This window comes from Corvus cornix, chromosome 5 (genome assembly GCF_000738735.6).
Source record: "Corvus cornix cornix isolate S_Up_H32 chromosome 5, ASM73873v5, whole genome shotgun sequence".
In the NCBI taxonomy this organism is placed as follows: Eukaryota; Metazoa; Chordata; class Aves; order Passeriformes; family Corvidae; genus Corvus; species Corvus cornix.
This window is the reverse complement of record NC_046335.1, coordinates 59,207,876-59,223,425: the sequence shown is the minus strand read 5'-3', so window position 1 is coordinate 59,223,425 and position 15,550 is coordinate 59,207,876. Positions and strand designations below refer to the sequence as shown.

Sequence of the window (15,550 nt, the reverse complement as noted above, 5' to 3'; positions counted from 1 at the left end):
TACCGGTGGGAAAGGAGGGGGCTGCCCCCCAGTTCTGCCTCTGGGATCCCCTGTCAGACCTCTCTGAGCTGTGGCACCTGTCCAGCCCCGGGGTGTCACCCCATTCCTGCTACAGACAAACCCGTTCTGTCTGGAGTAGGGGGGGCAGCCAGCAGTGGTGTCTCCAAAGGAAAAGGTAGGATAACCCTATCATTTGGGATTTGCTGTGTTTTCCCCATTTTCCCCAGGTGTTTCCATTATCCTGGCACATTTACCAGGCTGATGTCCCACCAGCCAGCTCCCACCTGCTGTGATTGTCCCCAGTAAGACAAGGAAAGGTTAAGGGGGATGATTTGGGATGGCAGAGGAGGAAGGCAGGAGCAATACTGGGCAGCAGGTGACGGTCTGCGTGTCCACGTGGGTGTTGTGTTTATTTACTGATGGCCGGTGGCAGCTGAGCCAGCAACAACTCTCAGCACCCGGCTGAGCCCGGAGCTAAGCAAAAGGTAACAACGTCCATGGAGACACCAGGGTGGAGCTGTGTCCATGGGGACAGCAGGGCGGAGCGGCAGCCACGTGGGAGTCATGCCGGGGAGGAGTGTGCTGAAAGAGGGACTCGGGTTCCCCAGTGGTTCGAGAGTGGGGAGGTCACGGAAGGCAGTGGAAAAAGAGGCCAAGGTGCAAAAAGAGGGCTGGAGAGGGAGCCTGGAATGAGGTAAAGTGGTGTTTCTTGTGCTTAAGGAAGTGAGTGACAAGGAGCCCGGTCATCTCCTGCAGCCCAGCAGCCGGCTGCTGCCCCTGGGTTTGTCCCCAGTGCCACAGCTCTGTCCCAGCCACTCCCCATGCTTGGGAGGCACATCCCGGCTCTGCCACAGCATCCTTCCTTCCCAAGTCACAAAGCAGCCTGCTCCTGTGAAGCCACTGTGTTGTCATCACTTCCCAGTTCAAGTCCAGCTCGGTCCCAGATGGGACATGTGGCCCTGTGTCGTGGGGTTCATCCAGCACCCGCAGCACTGCCAGGCTGGGAAAGGGGCTCGAGTCCGTGTTCTCTTTCTCCTTGGTGAGTGGTGGCTACACCTCAGAGACACATTCCATCATGCTGGGGAGAGAGGAGAGGAGAGAGGTGCTGGGAAGGGAACTGTCTGAGTTGGGAGGTGTGGAAAAGCACTCTGCGCAGGAACAGGGCTTTTTTCCCAAAATAGATGGAGAAAGAATGACAGGCTGTTTGTGGGAAACCCCTGTTTGTGGGAAATCCCACAGTCAATAGGAAGGCAGAGATGGAAAGCTGTGGCAGTGTGGTGTTGTGTTGGTTTGGCATGGGCTGGTTTTTGGTAGCAGGGGGGCCACAGAGGTGGCTTCTGCGAGTAGCTGCTGGAAGCTTCCACCATGTCCAGCAGAGCCAGTCCCCGATGGCTCTGAAGATGGACATGCTGCTGGCCAAAGCTGGGCCAGTGAGAGAGGTTGGTAACGCCTCTGTGATAACAGATTTCAGAAGAAAATCAAAACAAAAAGGGCCACAGGGTTTTTTTGCTAGTCAGAGAAGAGAAGGAGGTGAGACCTGTGAGGGAAACAACAGGGAGACACCAAGGGCAGTGGAGAAGGAGGGGCAGGAGGTGCTCCAGGAGCCAGAGCCGAGATTCCTCTGCAGGCCGTGGTGAGACCGTGGTGGAGCAGCTGTGCCCTGGGGATCCACGGGGAATGCAGAGATCCACCCACAGCCTCTGGGGATCCACGGGGGATGCAGAGATCCACCCACAGCCCCTGGGGATCCACGGGGATGCAGAGATCCACCCGTGGAGGAGGCTGTGCTCCAGTGGGAGAGCCGGTGGAGAGAGGGTGCCCTGCTCCCAGGCTGCAGCAGCCTGGCCTTGGAGGACTGCACCCAGTGGAAGAGTGACCCACGCCACAGCAGTTTTGGGAGGACTGTGTACATGTGGGAGGGACTCACTTTGCAGCAGTTTTGGGAGGACTCCTGCTCGTGAGGGTGGACCCACACTGGAGAGGTTCACAGAGAACTGTCTCCTGTGGGAAGGGACCCCACGGTGCAGCAGGGGAAGGACTCCTCTCCCTGAGCAGTGGAAGAAAACCTCAGGTGACGAACTGACCAAACCCCCGTGCCCTGTTTTCCCGCACTGTTGGTGGGAAGGAGGGAGGGGCTGGGGGAAAGAAGGTGTTTTTAAGGGCTTATTAATTCTCATCCTCCTCCTCTGGTTTTGTTAGTGTTAAATTCACTTTGTACTTCTAAGCTGAGCCTGTTTTGCCCTTGGAGTGTTTTCTCCGGGTCCTTATCTCAACCTATGAACCCTTTGTTAATTTTTTCTCTCCTCTGCCTAGCTGTGGCAGGGGAGGGTGAGTGAGTGGCTGTCCTGGGTGCCTGGTATTTGGCCAGTGTCAAACCACGACAGGTGTTCCCTGAACCCTGCTGTCTGCTCCCATCGGGATTATGGGTGGCAGCTGGGACAGGGTGGCCATGGAGGGGGGTCAGGCTGAGCCCTTGCCAGAGCAGGGCTTAGTCAGTGTGGGACAGCAGCACTGGGGCAGGTACAATGGTTCTGTTTCCCACTGTGATACTTAATCCTTTCTCTTTAAGCAAAGTTTAGATGGAAAACATGGGCAAAGTCCTTCCCTTGGCAGAATCGCTTCTTGTTTTAACTTGGAGCTTCTCTTTTTCTAAAGGAAAAGGGGCCCCAGAGCAGACAAATCCTGAAACCTGGCACCTTCCAGGGCATCACCCACCTTGATTCATTACAGAGATTTTCGTATTTTTCCTTCAGAATGTCATTCTTGACCCTCTGGGGGACGTCGGGGATGTACCAGGCTGCGATCAGCTTCACGCACAGAGCCACGTGCTGTGGGAAGCAAAGGAAGTCAGGGGCTCCCAGCCCGGGCACAAGGCACGGATCCAACCCCTTTCCCAGCCCTCTCCTGGCTCCCCGGGTGCTCACCTCGAAGACGATGAGGAAGGCGAGCCGGGCTGCGAAGATGTGCCAGAACTGGACGGTGTAGGTGTAGTCGTCGGCATCCCGGTAATCGCGGTACCTGCAGCACAGCTCTGTCGGTGCCAGCCCAGGCCCCTCCATTCCAGCCCGGATGTCCCGGTGAGGGGCGGGGCGTGGCAGGGGGCTGCTCTTACCTGCACTCCTTGATATGGTGCCCCTTAAATTCCGGCAGCACCCTGGTGTGGGGCTCGAAGTCCTGGATGCGGAATACAGAGAGGCTGTTGTTGATGTAGCCGGTGGAGCAGCTGTGGGGAAGGACCGGGCTGAGCATGGATTGTACCCTCCTGTCTTGGGGAAGCAGAACCCACCTGGGGCTCTCACTACCCACTTTCACGAAGACTGGTGAAAATGGAGGGCTCGGAGGCTTCTGTCCAGTTTGAGTGAACTTGGTCAGGCAGCCAAGGCTCGGAGGAACAGGGAGAGGGCAAGAGAGAGCATGTGCCTGCATCCTGGGAATCCTGCAGCTCTCCAGTGTCACACGCTGCCCTTCCCAGTCAGTTCACCCACCACAGGGATGATGTGAGTGGGAGGCTGAAGGTGATGCCGTGTGGGAATGTTCCCCTGCTCCCCTTTCCCCCCCACCTCGCTTTGGGGCACAGCTCAGCTGCCTCACGCTCCTGCGGTGGTGGCACCGAGGCAGGTGGTGACACAGCTGTGGGGACAGGGCCGTGGGGATGCTGTGGGCAGGGACTGTCCCGGAACTGAACTCACTCCATGCTGGTGTGGTTCTCCCTCGTGCAGGGGCTGTACATGTACTTGTAGACCTGCACAGGGATGAAGTCAGAGGTGATGGCGATCACCAGCCCGTTTCCGATGACAGCCAGGGTGCCGATGGCCTCTAGGATCTGCAGCCAGATCCCTGTGGGAGAGGAGCAGCCGGTGAGGTCCCTCTGCCAGCTCACTGCCACCATTCCAGCTCAGGGACAGCTTTGGCATGGCCAGGTCAAGGAAGGGGCCTCCGAGCTGCCCCTCAGCCTCTGGCAGGGTCTGAAGCAGCTTCTCCTTGCCCGACCCACAGCTCTCCCTGTGCTGTCCCATGGCCATGGGGTGCTCAGGGGCTCAGCTGGCAGGACCCCCTCACCGATGTCCTTGGCCTTCCTGGGCACCATGCGCCGGTGCAGCCGCGTCATCTTGATGGTGTCCATGTGGATCTCGATGATGTTGTTGATGAGGGCCAGCAGCGGGGCCAGGGGAAAGGCTGCCACGAAGATGGTGGTGAAGCTGTACTGGATCACTGTGGAGGGGGACACACCAGGTGCTGGTGTGAAGCACTGGGTTTGTCCTGCTTTGTGGCTTGGGTCAGGGGGTTTGCAGGGGTGGAAGGGGGAGACAGCCATGTCTTGGGGACGCCCAGCTCTCACAGGGCTGTCAGAGAGTGGGATCTGTGGGGATAATTGAGCCAGCCAGGCACAGGCACACCCTGGGGTTACAGCTGTGGCCCTGGAAGGAGAGGAAGGTCCGAGGCAGGGCCCGAGGCCAGCACAGTTGCCTGCTCTCTGTTTTGGGAATGATCTTGGCATCCCAGGGCTCTCGGAGGGGGACGGGGTGTGGGGCTGTGGCTCAGAGCTCTCCCTTGCCTGCGTACGGCCTCCCTAGCATCTGTCACTCCCCAGCCAAGGAGTGCACGTGGATCTGCCCCCTGCCCCACGTACCCATCTCCAAGTACTCGTCGAACAAGCTGAAGATGTAGACGTCATTGAGTTCGTAGTTGTTCAGCCACTTCCTTTTGCAAGGGTCCTCTGCCTCCTCCTCCTCTCCTAACATCATGCTTCTCTTCTTGGGGCGCTTGCGCTTCTTCCGTAGCTGGTGGGATATCAAGCTGCAGTGGGAGAGATGGATTTGTGTGGCTGCCTGAAGAGGACAGCAGGGCTGGGCTGCTGCCGGCACATCCCTGGAGGAAGGGAAAAAGGAAAACGACCAGGGTTCCTCTCTGAAAAGTGTCAGTGTGGGAAGCTTACGGGATGAGATACTCCATGATGTTGCTGATGGTCTGCTTGAGCAGCATGATGATGGCCATCTGGATGAAGAGGTCGGTGATGCAGCCGCTGGGGTGGCACTGGAGGGGACAACAAGGGTGGGTGGGCCCGAGGGACCCTTTGGCAGGTGCTATGGGAGAAAGCTGAGCTTCCCAGAGGCTCCCTGGGCGGTAGGGAAAGGAAGAGGAGGAGTTGTTTGGGGGGTCAGAGAGTGGGTGCCTCACCTCCTCCAGCCTCCAGCGACCAGCAATGCGCACATAGTGCCCTGGGTGCCCATTGATCCTGAGCAAGGGAGCAACAGTGATATCCATGGGGTCATGGCCCTCCTGAGTCCCAAATGGGGCCTCTGTGCCTGGTGGGGAGGGTAGAGGGGCTGGGGTGTTCTTACACCCTGGGCAACATCCATCCCAAACCCTGGCTGCCCTGTGTTCTCCACTCACCGTCCCAGGAAGAAGGCGATGTAGATGAGCGAGGAGAAGTTTGTGAAGAACTGGAAGATGAAGATCTTCACGGCGAAGCTGTTCTCCTGCTGGGACAAGGTCCGTGGTTTCTCTAGGAAAGGGAGCAATGCCCAGGGGCTTGGTCACAGAGCAGCGGGACCTTGCCCTGTGCCCCCATGGGTGCCACCGCAGCTCTGAAGGTCTGAAGGGTGTCTGCCCCTTGTGAAGCCTTCTCTGCCCTCCACCTGAGCCCTCTGATGGAGGTCAGTCCAGGTCCCTCAGAGCCATGAGCTCTGGGAGGGAGAAGAGGCCTTAGGACTGGGAGGAAATCCAGGTTGTGACCTCTCCTGGAGCTGGGGCGGCTTCCTGCTCATGCCAGGTCTCAGCCCTGTAGGTTGACTGTCCCTGCAAAGATGGCTGTGGGACAGCATGTGGGCCACAGGTGAGTGTGTGCTGGGGGCTGCTGGCCTCCCGGGCTGGAGCTGCCTGGGAGCTGCCTTGTGCTGGTGGAGGGAGTGAAGGGGATGGGAGGCTGGCTGTGCTCAGGGACAAAAGGGCACCGCAGGTGGCACACACCCCATTTCCCTTACCCAGGCCACAGAGGAAGAGGGCCACACACCGGTTGACCTGCAGGACAGAGGGACACGATGAGCAGGGAGGGCTGGCCGTGGAGAAATCCTGCCAGGCACCCCATGTGGCTCCTCACCTTGGTCATGATGATGATGGTGATGTAGTGCAGCACGGCCCCCGTCATCACAGCCATGGTGTCGGCGTGCTTGCTCAGCAGGTTCACTTCGCTCTGCATGAACAGTGCCGTGGCCACCGCCCGGTAGATGACGAGCATGTGGGCGATGCCGATCAGCACCATGATCTGTGGAGAGGGAGAGGCGGGGTCAGGAGCCACGGAAGCCACGTGTTCCATCCCACCTGATGGTCCCCTCAGCAGGGCTCTGGACGTGGCTTCAAAGGCAAACCAGGGCCCTTCGGTGGAGGCCGACAGGTTCGTGAGGTGGGTGTAGTGATAAGACAAGGAGTAACGGGTACAAACTGAAAGAGGGGAAATTTAGGCTGGATGTTAGGAAGAAATTCTTCCCTGTGAGGGTGGGGAGATACTGGAACAGGCTGCCCAGGGATGTTGCAGATGCCCTGACCCTGGCAGTGCTCAAGACCAGGTGGGACAAAGCTTGAGCAACCTGGGGTAGTGGGAGGTGTCCCTGCCCACGGCACAGGGGTTGGGACTAGATAAGGTCCCTTCCAACCCTTAACATTCTATGATTCCAGGATTCTGTGTCTCCACCTGAACCAGTCTCCATTGACCCACTGTGGGAACAAGCGCATTGGGATTTGCCTCTTCCTGCCCTCCGTGTCCTTGCCTTGATCCTCACTGCAAGAGCAGAGCCTTCAGCCCATGTCCCTAAAGGGTGGGGGGCTCCTGCCCTCAGCACAGTGAGGTGCGAGCACGAGGAAGCCCCGGGATCCTCGTGATGGGCATGGAACTGCCCTAAAAACCTGGTCTGTGCCTTTGCCCTTAAACCAAACATTCCCGTGGTCACCTGGCACGTACCAGCAGCAGAGCCAAGATGAGGATGACGGTGCTGCGGAAGTAGGAGTGCTGGTACCACCGGGGTTTGTGCTGCAAGTTATTGATCAGCTGCAGAGCCAGCTCCTCCTTAAAAAAAAAAAAAAAAAAATTAAAGTTAAGAATGGGAGAGAAAGGACCCAGCAGTGCTTTGTGCCCCTTGTGTCAGTGGACATATGGGATGAGCAGTGCTGAAGAAGGACAGGGGTGAGCACCCAACCCACAACAGCATGGCCCAGCCTGATTGAGTTCAGTCTGGGCAGGGGATCCCTCTGATGTGTCTTTTCTAGGTGCAGGTGACTCCTGCCCTGAAAAGGGAAGCACCGAGCAGGAAAGATGATGTCCTCACCTCATCTTCATCCCACTCGTGCAGCTTCCATTTGGTGACCACAGTGGCTCTCTTCCTCTTCCACAGCTCCAGGAATACAGTGGCTGGATTGGGAAGGAGAAAGTGCAGTGACACTTAGGGATGGCTCTGAAAGCCACTCCTCTGTCTCCCAGAGAGTCATATCACATCCAACCTGATGGTGAACCAGCCTGGACTGCCCTTGGGCCATGAAGGACAGGCAGTCCCCTCTGCACCTTGGTGACCTGGAAGGGCCCTGGATGGGCAGCAGTGAGGGAATGGGGATAGTGCAGGTGAGCTTTCACTGGCAGCCAGGCCTGTTCTAGTGTCTGCAGGGAATTTGGGATAAGTCACTTTTCAGGTGGAATGGGTGTCCTGTGCTGCACCCTGGCAAGGCCACGCCGCTCCAACTCCAATTCCAGCCACCCCTTCTGTTTATTGGATCGACCCTCCTGAGTGCATCCCCGTGTGACCCAGCCCACGGACACACCCAGGACCGTGCCGTGGCTTCACGAGTGGGACACCCAGCCCAATCCTGAGGTGGCTGGTCAAGGAAAGGGCTGTGGAAAAGCCAGATGAGTGTGTAGCTACGGCAGTGATGGGATCCCATCATCCCACAGCAAATAAGAGGCCGTGCAGTGATTTGGGAAGGTGGAGGAGGAGTCTGAAGGCCCCTCCTTCCTGTGGCAGTGGCCATTTATGGGCAGCTGCTAGAAAACTGCTGGGTGCGCTGGGGGAGGCTGTGCTGAGAGGAAGCTTCAGGTAGGGCAAGCTTCAGGTAAGGAATATTTGGGGAGCTGGAGGATAGCACCACAATGGTTTTGTCTCTTGCTGTGTCTGGAAGGGGAGCTGAAGGCCCTGGAAGCAGAGGAGGTATAACCCCCCCCCCAAAGGGTGAAGCTATGTTGGTGTCCTGTTTTCCACCTTCTGCTCCCTCTCCAAGCCACGTGTGCTGGGCACCCAGACATGGACACCTACCCCAGAGGGCCATGAACATGGCAAACGCCACTGTGGCCTCATTGTCAATCATGTGAGTGACCTGGAAGAGATGAAGGAAGAGTGTGATGGGGCACTGAGGTGCAGGCGCTGTGGCACCTCGGGATCTTGCCGTGCTCATGTCCCCCGAGACAGGTAAAGGTGCTGCAGGAGGGCAAAACGCAGGAAGGTGATGGACACTGGGGCTTGTTGCTGGTAAAATATTCCATGATGTCGATGGAGGCTGTGATCCAGGGTGGGGGTTTGTTTTAGCGATGTGGGAGCAGCATGAGCTGGGAGTGTTTCCCCATCCTTTACCCTGAGCCTGCCTTGGGAAGGGGGTTCCCTACCTTGGCATAGGTGCACGTGTCAGAGAGGACCCAGAAGGAGCAATTCTGGTCGCAGAGCGGGCACATGATGGTGGTGTTGGCGTCACAGATCTCCTTGCTGGAGAGAAAGGAGGAGGGAAGCCAAGGGGGACAAGGGTGGCTCAGAGCCACCTGCAGAGATGACCGGGATGTGCATTTGGCATTCCCAAGGGCCTTACCTCACCCGGCTGGAACTGAAAACAGTAGTCCCAGCCACGAAGGTCACCAGCCCAGCCAGGGCAGCGAAAAGCAGCAGGTAGGTGTACCAGCCCAGCCAGGCGAAGTACAGGGCCACCTTCTCTCCAAAATAGCACCTAGGAGGAAAGATGAGGTGTGGCCAGAGAGGAGATTAGATTTTGGGAGTCACTAGAAAATGCCCATGGTGGCAGTATCTGAGTTTCTATGGTGTGGGGAGCAGGTAGGAGTCACGGATAAGAAATGACCTACTGACTGAGGAACTGGGAGCCCTGTATCCCAGAGGATTAACTTTGTGCCAGCTGTCAGAGATGCGCCTCTGTTTTAAGATCTCGCCTCTCTACCAGAGCCCCCTGGCAGGTTTATAAATAACATGTTCTTTCTGCCCTCCCGCCCCTGCCCATGGAGTTAGTTTTCAAAAACAAGAGCCGTGGTCTTTCCTGGGATTTCATGTGGTTGTAGGAGCCCCATGTTGCCTTTACTGCCCCGAGTTCAGCCCCGGGCTGGGTGTGCAGCACTGATGCTCCGTTCCCACCTCTCCTGCCTTCTGAACGTGGCTGAAAACCAAATGGGTTCATTTAAGTCCGCACAGACACGGGGATTGTTTTACAGGATCAGCAGATGGAGCTTGGAGCCACAGGGATAACCCTCAGGCTAAGAGCTTTGGAAGCTGCAGGGGCAGCCCAGTGCTTGTGAGAAGAGCCAGGTTCAAACTAATGATTTTTTAGACAATGCAGGAGCCTGGCAAAGGGCACTGAGCCCTCTGGGTTTCACATGGGACCTCTTGGTTAGAAAGATCTGCCTCTCGTGCCTGTATTACCTGATCGCCTCAATTGACTGTTCCTTAAATAAAACTCCCCAGCGAGCCCACTTCTCATTTAGTATTCTCTTTATCTCTTCTTTCTGGAGAGCAGAGAAGTTGGTTGGATGCAGGAATATCAGAGCACCCTTAATGCCCTGCCCAGCTCCAAGGCAGCTGCCGGGAGCTTTGCCATGCCCTTCACCCAGCGAGCTCTTGGTGCAGCCCCGGTCACCCACAGGTCCCCCCCACCCTGTCCTGCTCCTCCATCTCTCCTGGATTTTCCTCCCAGGCGCTGTGTGCTCAGCCTCACCTCGTGCAGGGGAAAGGCTGCCTCAAACACCTTCTTGTTCATCAGGTCGTGCAGCTTCTCTGGGAGCAGAGCAGAAGGGGAAGAGGGTTAGGCTTAGGGATTTGGGGAGACAGAGCAGAGGAACTGCTGGTTCCTGCAGTGCACATCTCCCAGCCTCTGGATGCAGCAGTAAATTGTCTTGTCTGAGCACCCCTTTTCTATTCTCCCCAGGATGGCAAGGCAGTTGAGATGCCAGTGCCCACCACGTGGCAGGATTCTTCCTGCAGATCCAGGCTGAGCATCACCCCTGTGATCCCCGTTCCCTTACCAAAGTCGGGCGTCACGGTGTTGCGCACAATGAAGTTCACGATCCGTATCCTGAACAAGGAGAAACTCTGTTTAGAGGCTGCTGTGGGATAGGGACTTGTGTTGTGTGGCTCAGGAAAACAGGGCAGAGAAGGGAGAAGGTGTGCACTAAAACCCAGGGAAGCAAGGGAGGGAGAAATGTGGGCAGTCAGAAGCCATCAGCTTTGGATGTGGAAGGTGCAGGAAGGTTCTGTGGAAAATGAAAAGCCTGGCACAGCTGTGAACCGAGCTGGAAAATGGATGCTGGTGTGGAGAACAGTGAGTTCAGGGTGCTGGAAATCAGCTCAGCACCCACCTGGCAGTATCTTCGACATCCTCGTGGTCACTGGAGGTTGGCTGCCTGCTGTCAGCCTTCCTGCGGAGACACTGGTATTTCTGGAAGATGTCCTTCGGGGCACGGACTCCATAAAAGAGCTTTGTGTCCTCAATTTTCTGGTGAGGGGAAGAGAAGGGCTGTTAAAACAGGGCCAGAGGGGCAGGGTAGGGCCAGAGCTGGAAGGGCGGGGGGCTGTGTGAGTCCTGGGGCTGGGGTCTCTCTCTGCTGGTTGAGCAAGTGGGTTATTTTCCAGCTCTGACATGGTGAACAGCTCAATGGTTCAGGCCTCTCCCATTTCCTGGGATGCAGGAGCCCAAGCCAGGCCAAGTATCTGCTGTCTTTTCCTCCCACAGCCCCTCACCTTGATGGTGAAGCCTTTCTTGCTCAGCTCATCCAGGAACTTCCTCCTCTTGATCTCCTTCTTGCTGTCCACTTCGTGGATGTCGCTCACCAGGACAAAATCCCACTTCTCTTCATTCTGCCCACAAAACCAGCAGGGAATTATTAGGGATGGAAAGCTGAGAGCTCTCCTTCCCAGCTCCAGCCTCTCAGAGGTTTGGACCCTCATTGTGGCTGTGTAGAGGGGAACTGGGAATGAGCAGGGGAAATTGGGATTTGTCCCCTCTCTGAGCTGGGCTGGACTCGCTGTGGGTGCAGAAGGAGCAAAGCTTACCGGGAAGGCCAAGGGCTCCATGTCTTCAACAGGAGATTCCCTGAAGGGAGTCAGCAGAATTCCATCCTGCTGAAAAGAAAACCAGTGAAGGGATGGCTTCAGCAGGCTCCCTGGGAGATCCCGTGTTTTTCTCTTCCAGCAGCCTTGAAGGGACGCCCAGGGAGGAAGGTAAGACGCGGTTTGTGTGAAACCTTCTCCCACATGCTCCTGGTCACCAGTCTGGGGTCTTCCCGAGCCAGCCAGGGATTTGTGTTTAGGGATGCTGCAGGGACTGCTGCCCTGGGAGGGTGTGCAGCCTCCCCAGAACTCATCATGCCCAACAGCACCCTGGGGCTGTGAGGGATCTGGACCAGGAGGAAAACCCTCCCTCAGCTCTTTCACCCGATGCCCTGATGTTTGTGGCGGGGAAGTGTTCACCCTTCACCCTCTCTCTCTCCATGCTACAGTGGATTTTACAGGCTTTAATCGGCCTTTTCCATTTGCCAGTTGTTCCTATCAGATAGGGCACTGTTGGCTTTTTGGGGAGGGTGAGGAAGGTAGTTTTAAATTCCGGTGAAGGGAGAGTGGAGCACGGACACTTGGAGGCTGGCACAACCCTGCAGGAAAGCAGGTGAAAAGAGCCCTTGGAAAACAGGTTGGATGCCTCAGACTGCAGCCATGGGACAGAGAGGGGAGGATGAGCTGCTGATCGTAGAACCATAGAATATCCCAGGTTGGAAGGGACTCTCAAGGATAATTGAATCCAGCTCCTGGCCCTGCACAGGACCACCCCAAGCATCCACGTGCCTAAGAGTGTTGTCCAAACACTGCTTGAACTCTGGATTTTCCCTGTTTCCCTCCTGTGTGTCAGTGGCTCTGGAAAGAACGGCTGTGCAGCTCCCACCTTCCTGGTTACAGGTAATTACACTCAGACATCCAAGGGTGCAGCTCTGGGGGAGCACAAAGCAGGTATCGTGGAATGGTTTGTGTTGGAAAGGACCTCCAAGCCCATCCAGTCCCATCCCCTGCCATGGGCAGGGACACCTGCCACTATCCCAGGTTGCTCCAACCTGGTCTTGGACACTTCCAGGGATGTGGCAGCTGCTGCTTCCCTGTGCAGCCTGTGCCAGGCCCTCAGCACCCCCACAGGGAAGGATTTCTTCCCAATATCCCATCAAACCCTGCTGTCCTTCAGCTTAAGCCATCAGCTGCCCCTGTGGGGGATCTTCCCACAACTTGGTGTGACTCGTGGTGTGTCCCCACAAACAGTTACGCCGCTGTTCCCCAGGAGGGTGACGCAGTGCAGCAGTGGGAGGGAGCTGCCCGGGCTGGGAATATTGTCACTCAGTGTCACCAGAGACACTGTGACCTGAAAGAGTGGCCAGCCAGACGAGTTCCTCCAGCTGTAATCTTCGCAGCAGAGCTGTGGTGCTGCAACTGTGCCCTGATGTAAGATCTGGATCCCGAGCTTTCACTGGAGAATGAGGCCATGGGAACAGAGAGGCCGGGGTGAGGAAAGGGCTGGAAGCACAAGAGCCATGAGGAGACTGAGTGACAAGAAGGAGAAGCGGAAAGGCTGGAGGAGAGGGGTGCTCTCCCCCAGAGGTGCTAATGTAACAAGAGTCAGAACTTCTCTTGGATAAAAGGTATCCAATTTATGGCAAGAGGCAGAGGGAGGGTACTGGTGTTGTCGTCTGCTCTAACCAGGTCTGGGGCGCAGGATTGGGTGCAGCAGTTCCCTGTATCCCAGTCTGAGCCCCTCTCTGGGCACAGGGAGGGAGTGGGAGCCTCTCTGGGATCTACCCACTGCCAGTGAGTGCTCTGATGCTGGCACAGATCTGGCTTGGCACACTCTCTGCTGTCATGTTGGCTCATTCCTGCCTGGCTGGTTTCTCTCAGCCTCCATGTGCACCAGCCTCATCCTGCAGCAATTCCCTGCCAGTGCTGCCTGCGATCATGGGGATGGGGAGGGGAAGCCATCCTTTGGGTACGGGGATGTTTTTGGGTGTTCCTAATGCCACCTTGGCACACTGTTCCTGCTGCTGCTGACCCCAGTAGAGCTTAAGATGAGGTGAAGGGATCTGCTGGCATCACACCTTCTGTTCCCAGGTGGCTCCCAACTCCAATGCCTGCAGGCACAGTCCTGCTTGGGAGTCTAAGCCAGCATGTCCACTTCCTTGGGAAGTGGTTACCAAGGTGGGCTCACAAATGGGGTGTTGGATTCATCCCAGCAGCTGCTGGGGCCCAGGCTGCCATGCGGGTGCCCAGCTTGCTTTTGAGGCCATATGGAGTGTGTATAGAATCCCAGAACCCCAGAGTGGCTTGGGTGGAAGGGACCTTAAAGCCTGTCCAGTTCCACCTTCTGCCATGGGCCCAGACACCTTCCACTGGCCCAGGCTGCTCCAAGCCTCCCTGTCCAGCCTGGCCTTGGACACTGCCAGGGATCCAGGGGCAGCCCCAGCTCCTCTGGGCACCCTGTGCCAGGGCCTCCCCACCCTCACAGGGAAGGATTTCTTCCCAATATCCCATCTAACCCTGCTGTCTGGCAGTTTGAAGCCATTCCCCCTTGTCCTGCCACTGCAGGTCCTGATGGGAAGGCAGGGATGTCTGGGCAGGGGTAGCCGCAGAGGGCAGGGACTTCAGATCACTGTTACTCTCACACCTAACTGTTTTTTCCTGGGAATTAGGGACGCTGTCTGATGGTGGCTGCTGTGCTCTGGCCTCGCAGGGCAGTGAGATCAGGTGCAGGTAGGGCCGTCTGGGCTCTGCAGTGGTAGTAGGAACCCTGGACTCCATCCCTGCTCTCAGGAAGGATAGTTTCAGTTTCACTCCTCCCTGCCCTGTGGCTGGAACAGGATGTGGAGGTGCCGCGGTGCAAAGGTGTAGAAGTGACCGGCACAATGGGAAGCAGGAATGTCCGTGTTCAAGTGGGTTTCTGTGCCCCTGAGTGTGTCACTGGTCCTTGTCCCCTGGCCAGGTGACCCGCTGCCCTGAGCGTTCCTCCTGGGAAATGGCCACGGGCACCCTTGGGCTGGGTGTGGAGTCACCCGTGTGAGTAACTCAGGATAAGGACCTGGATAGGATCCGGCATCCTTGTTTTCCTTTCCACTCATGGATTGGTGTGGTATTGGGTGGTTCCCATCACCCACACTGAGATGATCAAATTGCTCTTATCTCCAGGATGATTCTTACACAGCTTCCCTTGGAGCACTTCCAGCTTAGCCCATGGCTTCCTGAGAAGTGGGACAGCCTTTGCTTGGACAGGCAGAGCTGTACCTTTACTACCTGCCCTGACCTTGGAGAGTTTGCCTGGCTTTTTCCAGGAGAAAAACCCACATCTTTTCTTCCAAGGTAGAGAAGAAAAAGATCACAGCTCCTCCTCTGCCCTTGCTGTATGCCAGGTGCTCCTGGAACACCTGGGGCTGTCATCTCTGCAGTGCTTGTTCCTAGTTTTACATAAGCTCCATCCATACCATCTTTCTCTGATCTGTGCGCTGGCACCTCTGAACTCTGGGACCAACATGTGGGGCCAGTGTGACCCCACTACACCTTGGGATGGTGCATGGGACCAGCAGCACATCCTGCTTTCCCTGTCACACACCTGTGGTAGGAATTTTGTACCTTAAAGGCCAAAAGCAGAGGAGTGGTAGAGATTGGAGGTTAGTGTATCCCATGTTTCCAAGCCAGAGGTACTCAGAGGTGCTGGAAAGCAGCATCCTGGGAATATCGGGGCAGTTTCTGTTCCTACCTGCATGGTGAAGCGGAGAGCCTTCCTCGGTGCCCCTCTCTCCTGGAGCCCCTCGGGGCAGATCCCTAAGGAGCGGACTGGCGGGCAGGACTGGCTGGAGGCTCCTGGGCTCTCTCACTCTGTGGTTTCCTTCCCCACCTCCTTCGACCGAGGTCTCAGAGGTCTCATGTGAACCGAGTGGTGCCGTGACTTCCGTGTGGGACTCGTGCCTGCCTTGGGAGGGAGCTGCCTCTGCCTGGCAGTGGGCAGATATCGGGAGGAGGCAAAGGAGCTGCCCTTCACCCTCGCCCAGAGGAGTGGCAAGCCCAGAACCGCCCAGCGCAGGTAACAGTACCGAGTTCCTCCTGTCAGCCCCGGGGCTCTGCTTCCCCCTCTGCCCCTCGCAGTGCCAGGGCCGTGTGCTGTACCCTGTGACGTCCCCAAGAGGTGCCATAAACTGGCCAAAAGGAGCTATTAGCAGAAGCTCTGGAAAGCTCTAGAAATCTCCTCTTGATGCCTCACTGGTTGGTAAAACAGCTGT

General features: G+C 56.9%; 1 protein-coding gene across 1 annotated transcript; it reads right to left on the bottom strand.

Annotated features, from left to right (window-relative positions):
* Positions 1–377: 377 nt before the first annotated feature.
* ANO9 (anoctamin 9) lies at positions 378–15,313 on the bottom strand. Its single transcript, XM_019281352.3, has 24 exons — positions 15,031–15,313; positions 11,304–11,372; positions 10,992–11,108; positions 10,610–10,746; positions 10,277–10,326; positions 9,970–10,028; positions 9,678–9,760; positions 8,842–8,976; positions 8,645–8,741; positions 8,298–8,358; positions 7,323–7,405; positions 6,959–7,063; positions 6,101–6,265; positions 5,985–6,021; positions 5,395–5,506; positions 5,179–5,236; positions 4,937–5,034; positions 4,631–4,797; positions 4,060–4,212; positions 3,690–3,837; positions 3,113–3,223; positions 2,925–3,018; positions 2,716–2,828; positions 378–1,078 (listed from the first exon to the last, which is right to left on the bottom strand). The coding sequence occupies exons 1-24, from the start codon at positions 15,034–15,036 to the stop codon at positions 1,051–1,053; spliced, it is 2,286 nt and encodes a 761-aa protein (XP_019136897.1). The 5' UTR covers positions 15,037–15,313; the 3' UTR covers positions 378–1,050.
* Between the last annotated feature and the right edge of the window lie 237 nt (positions 15,314–15,550).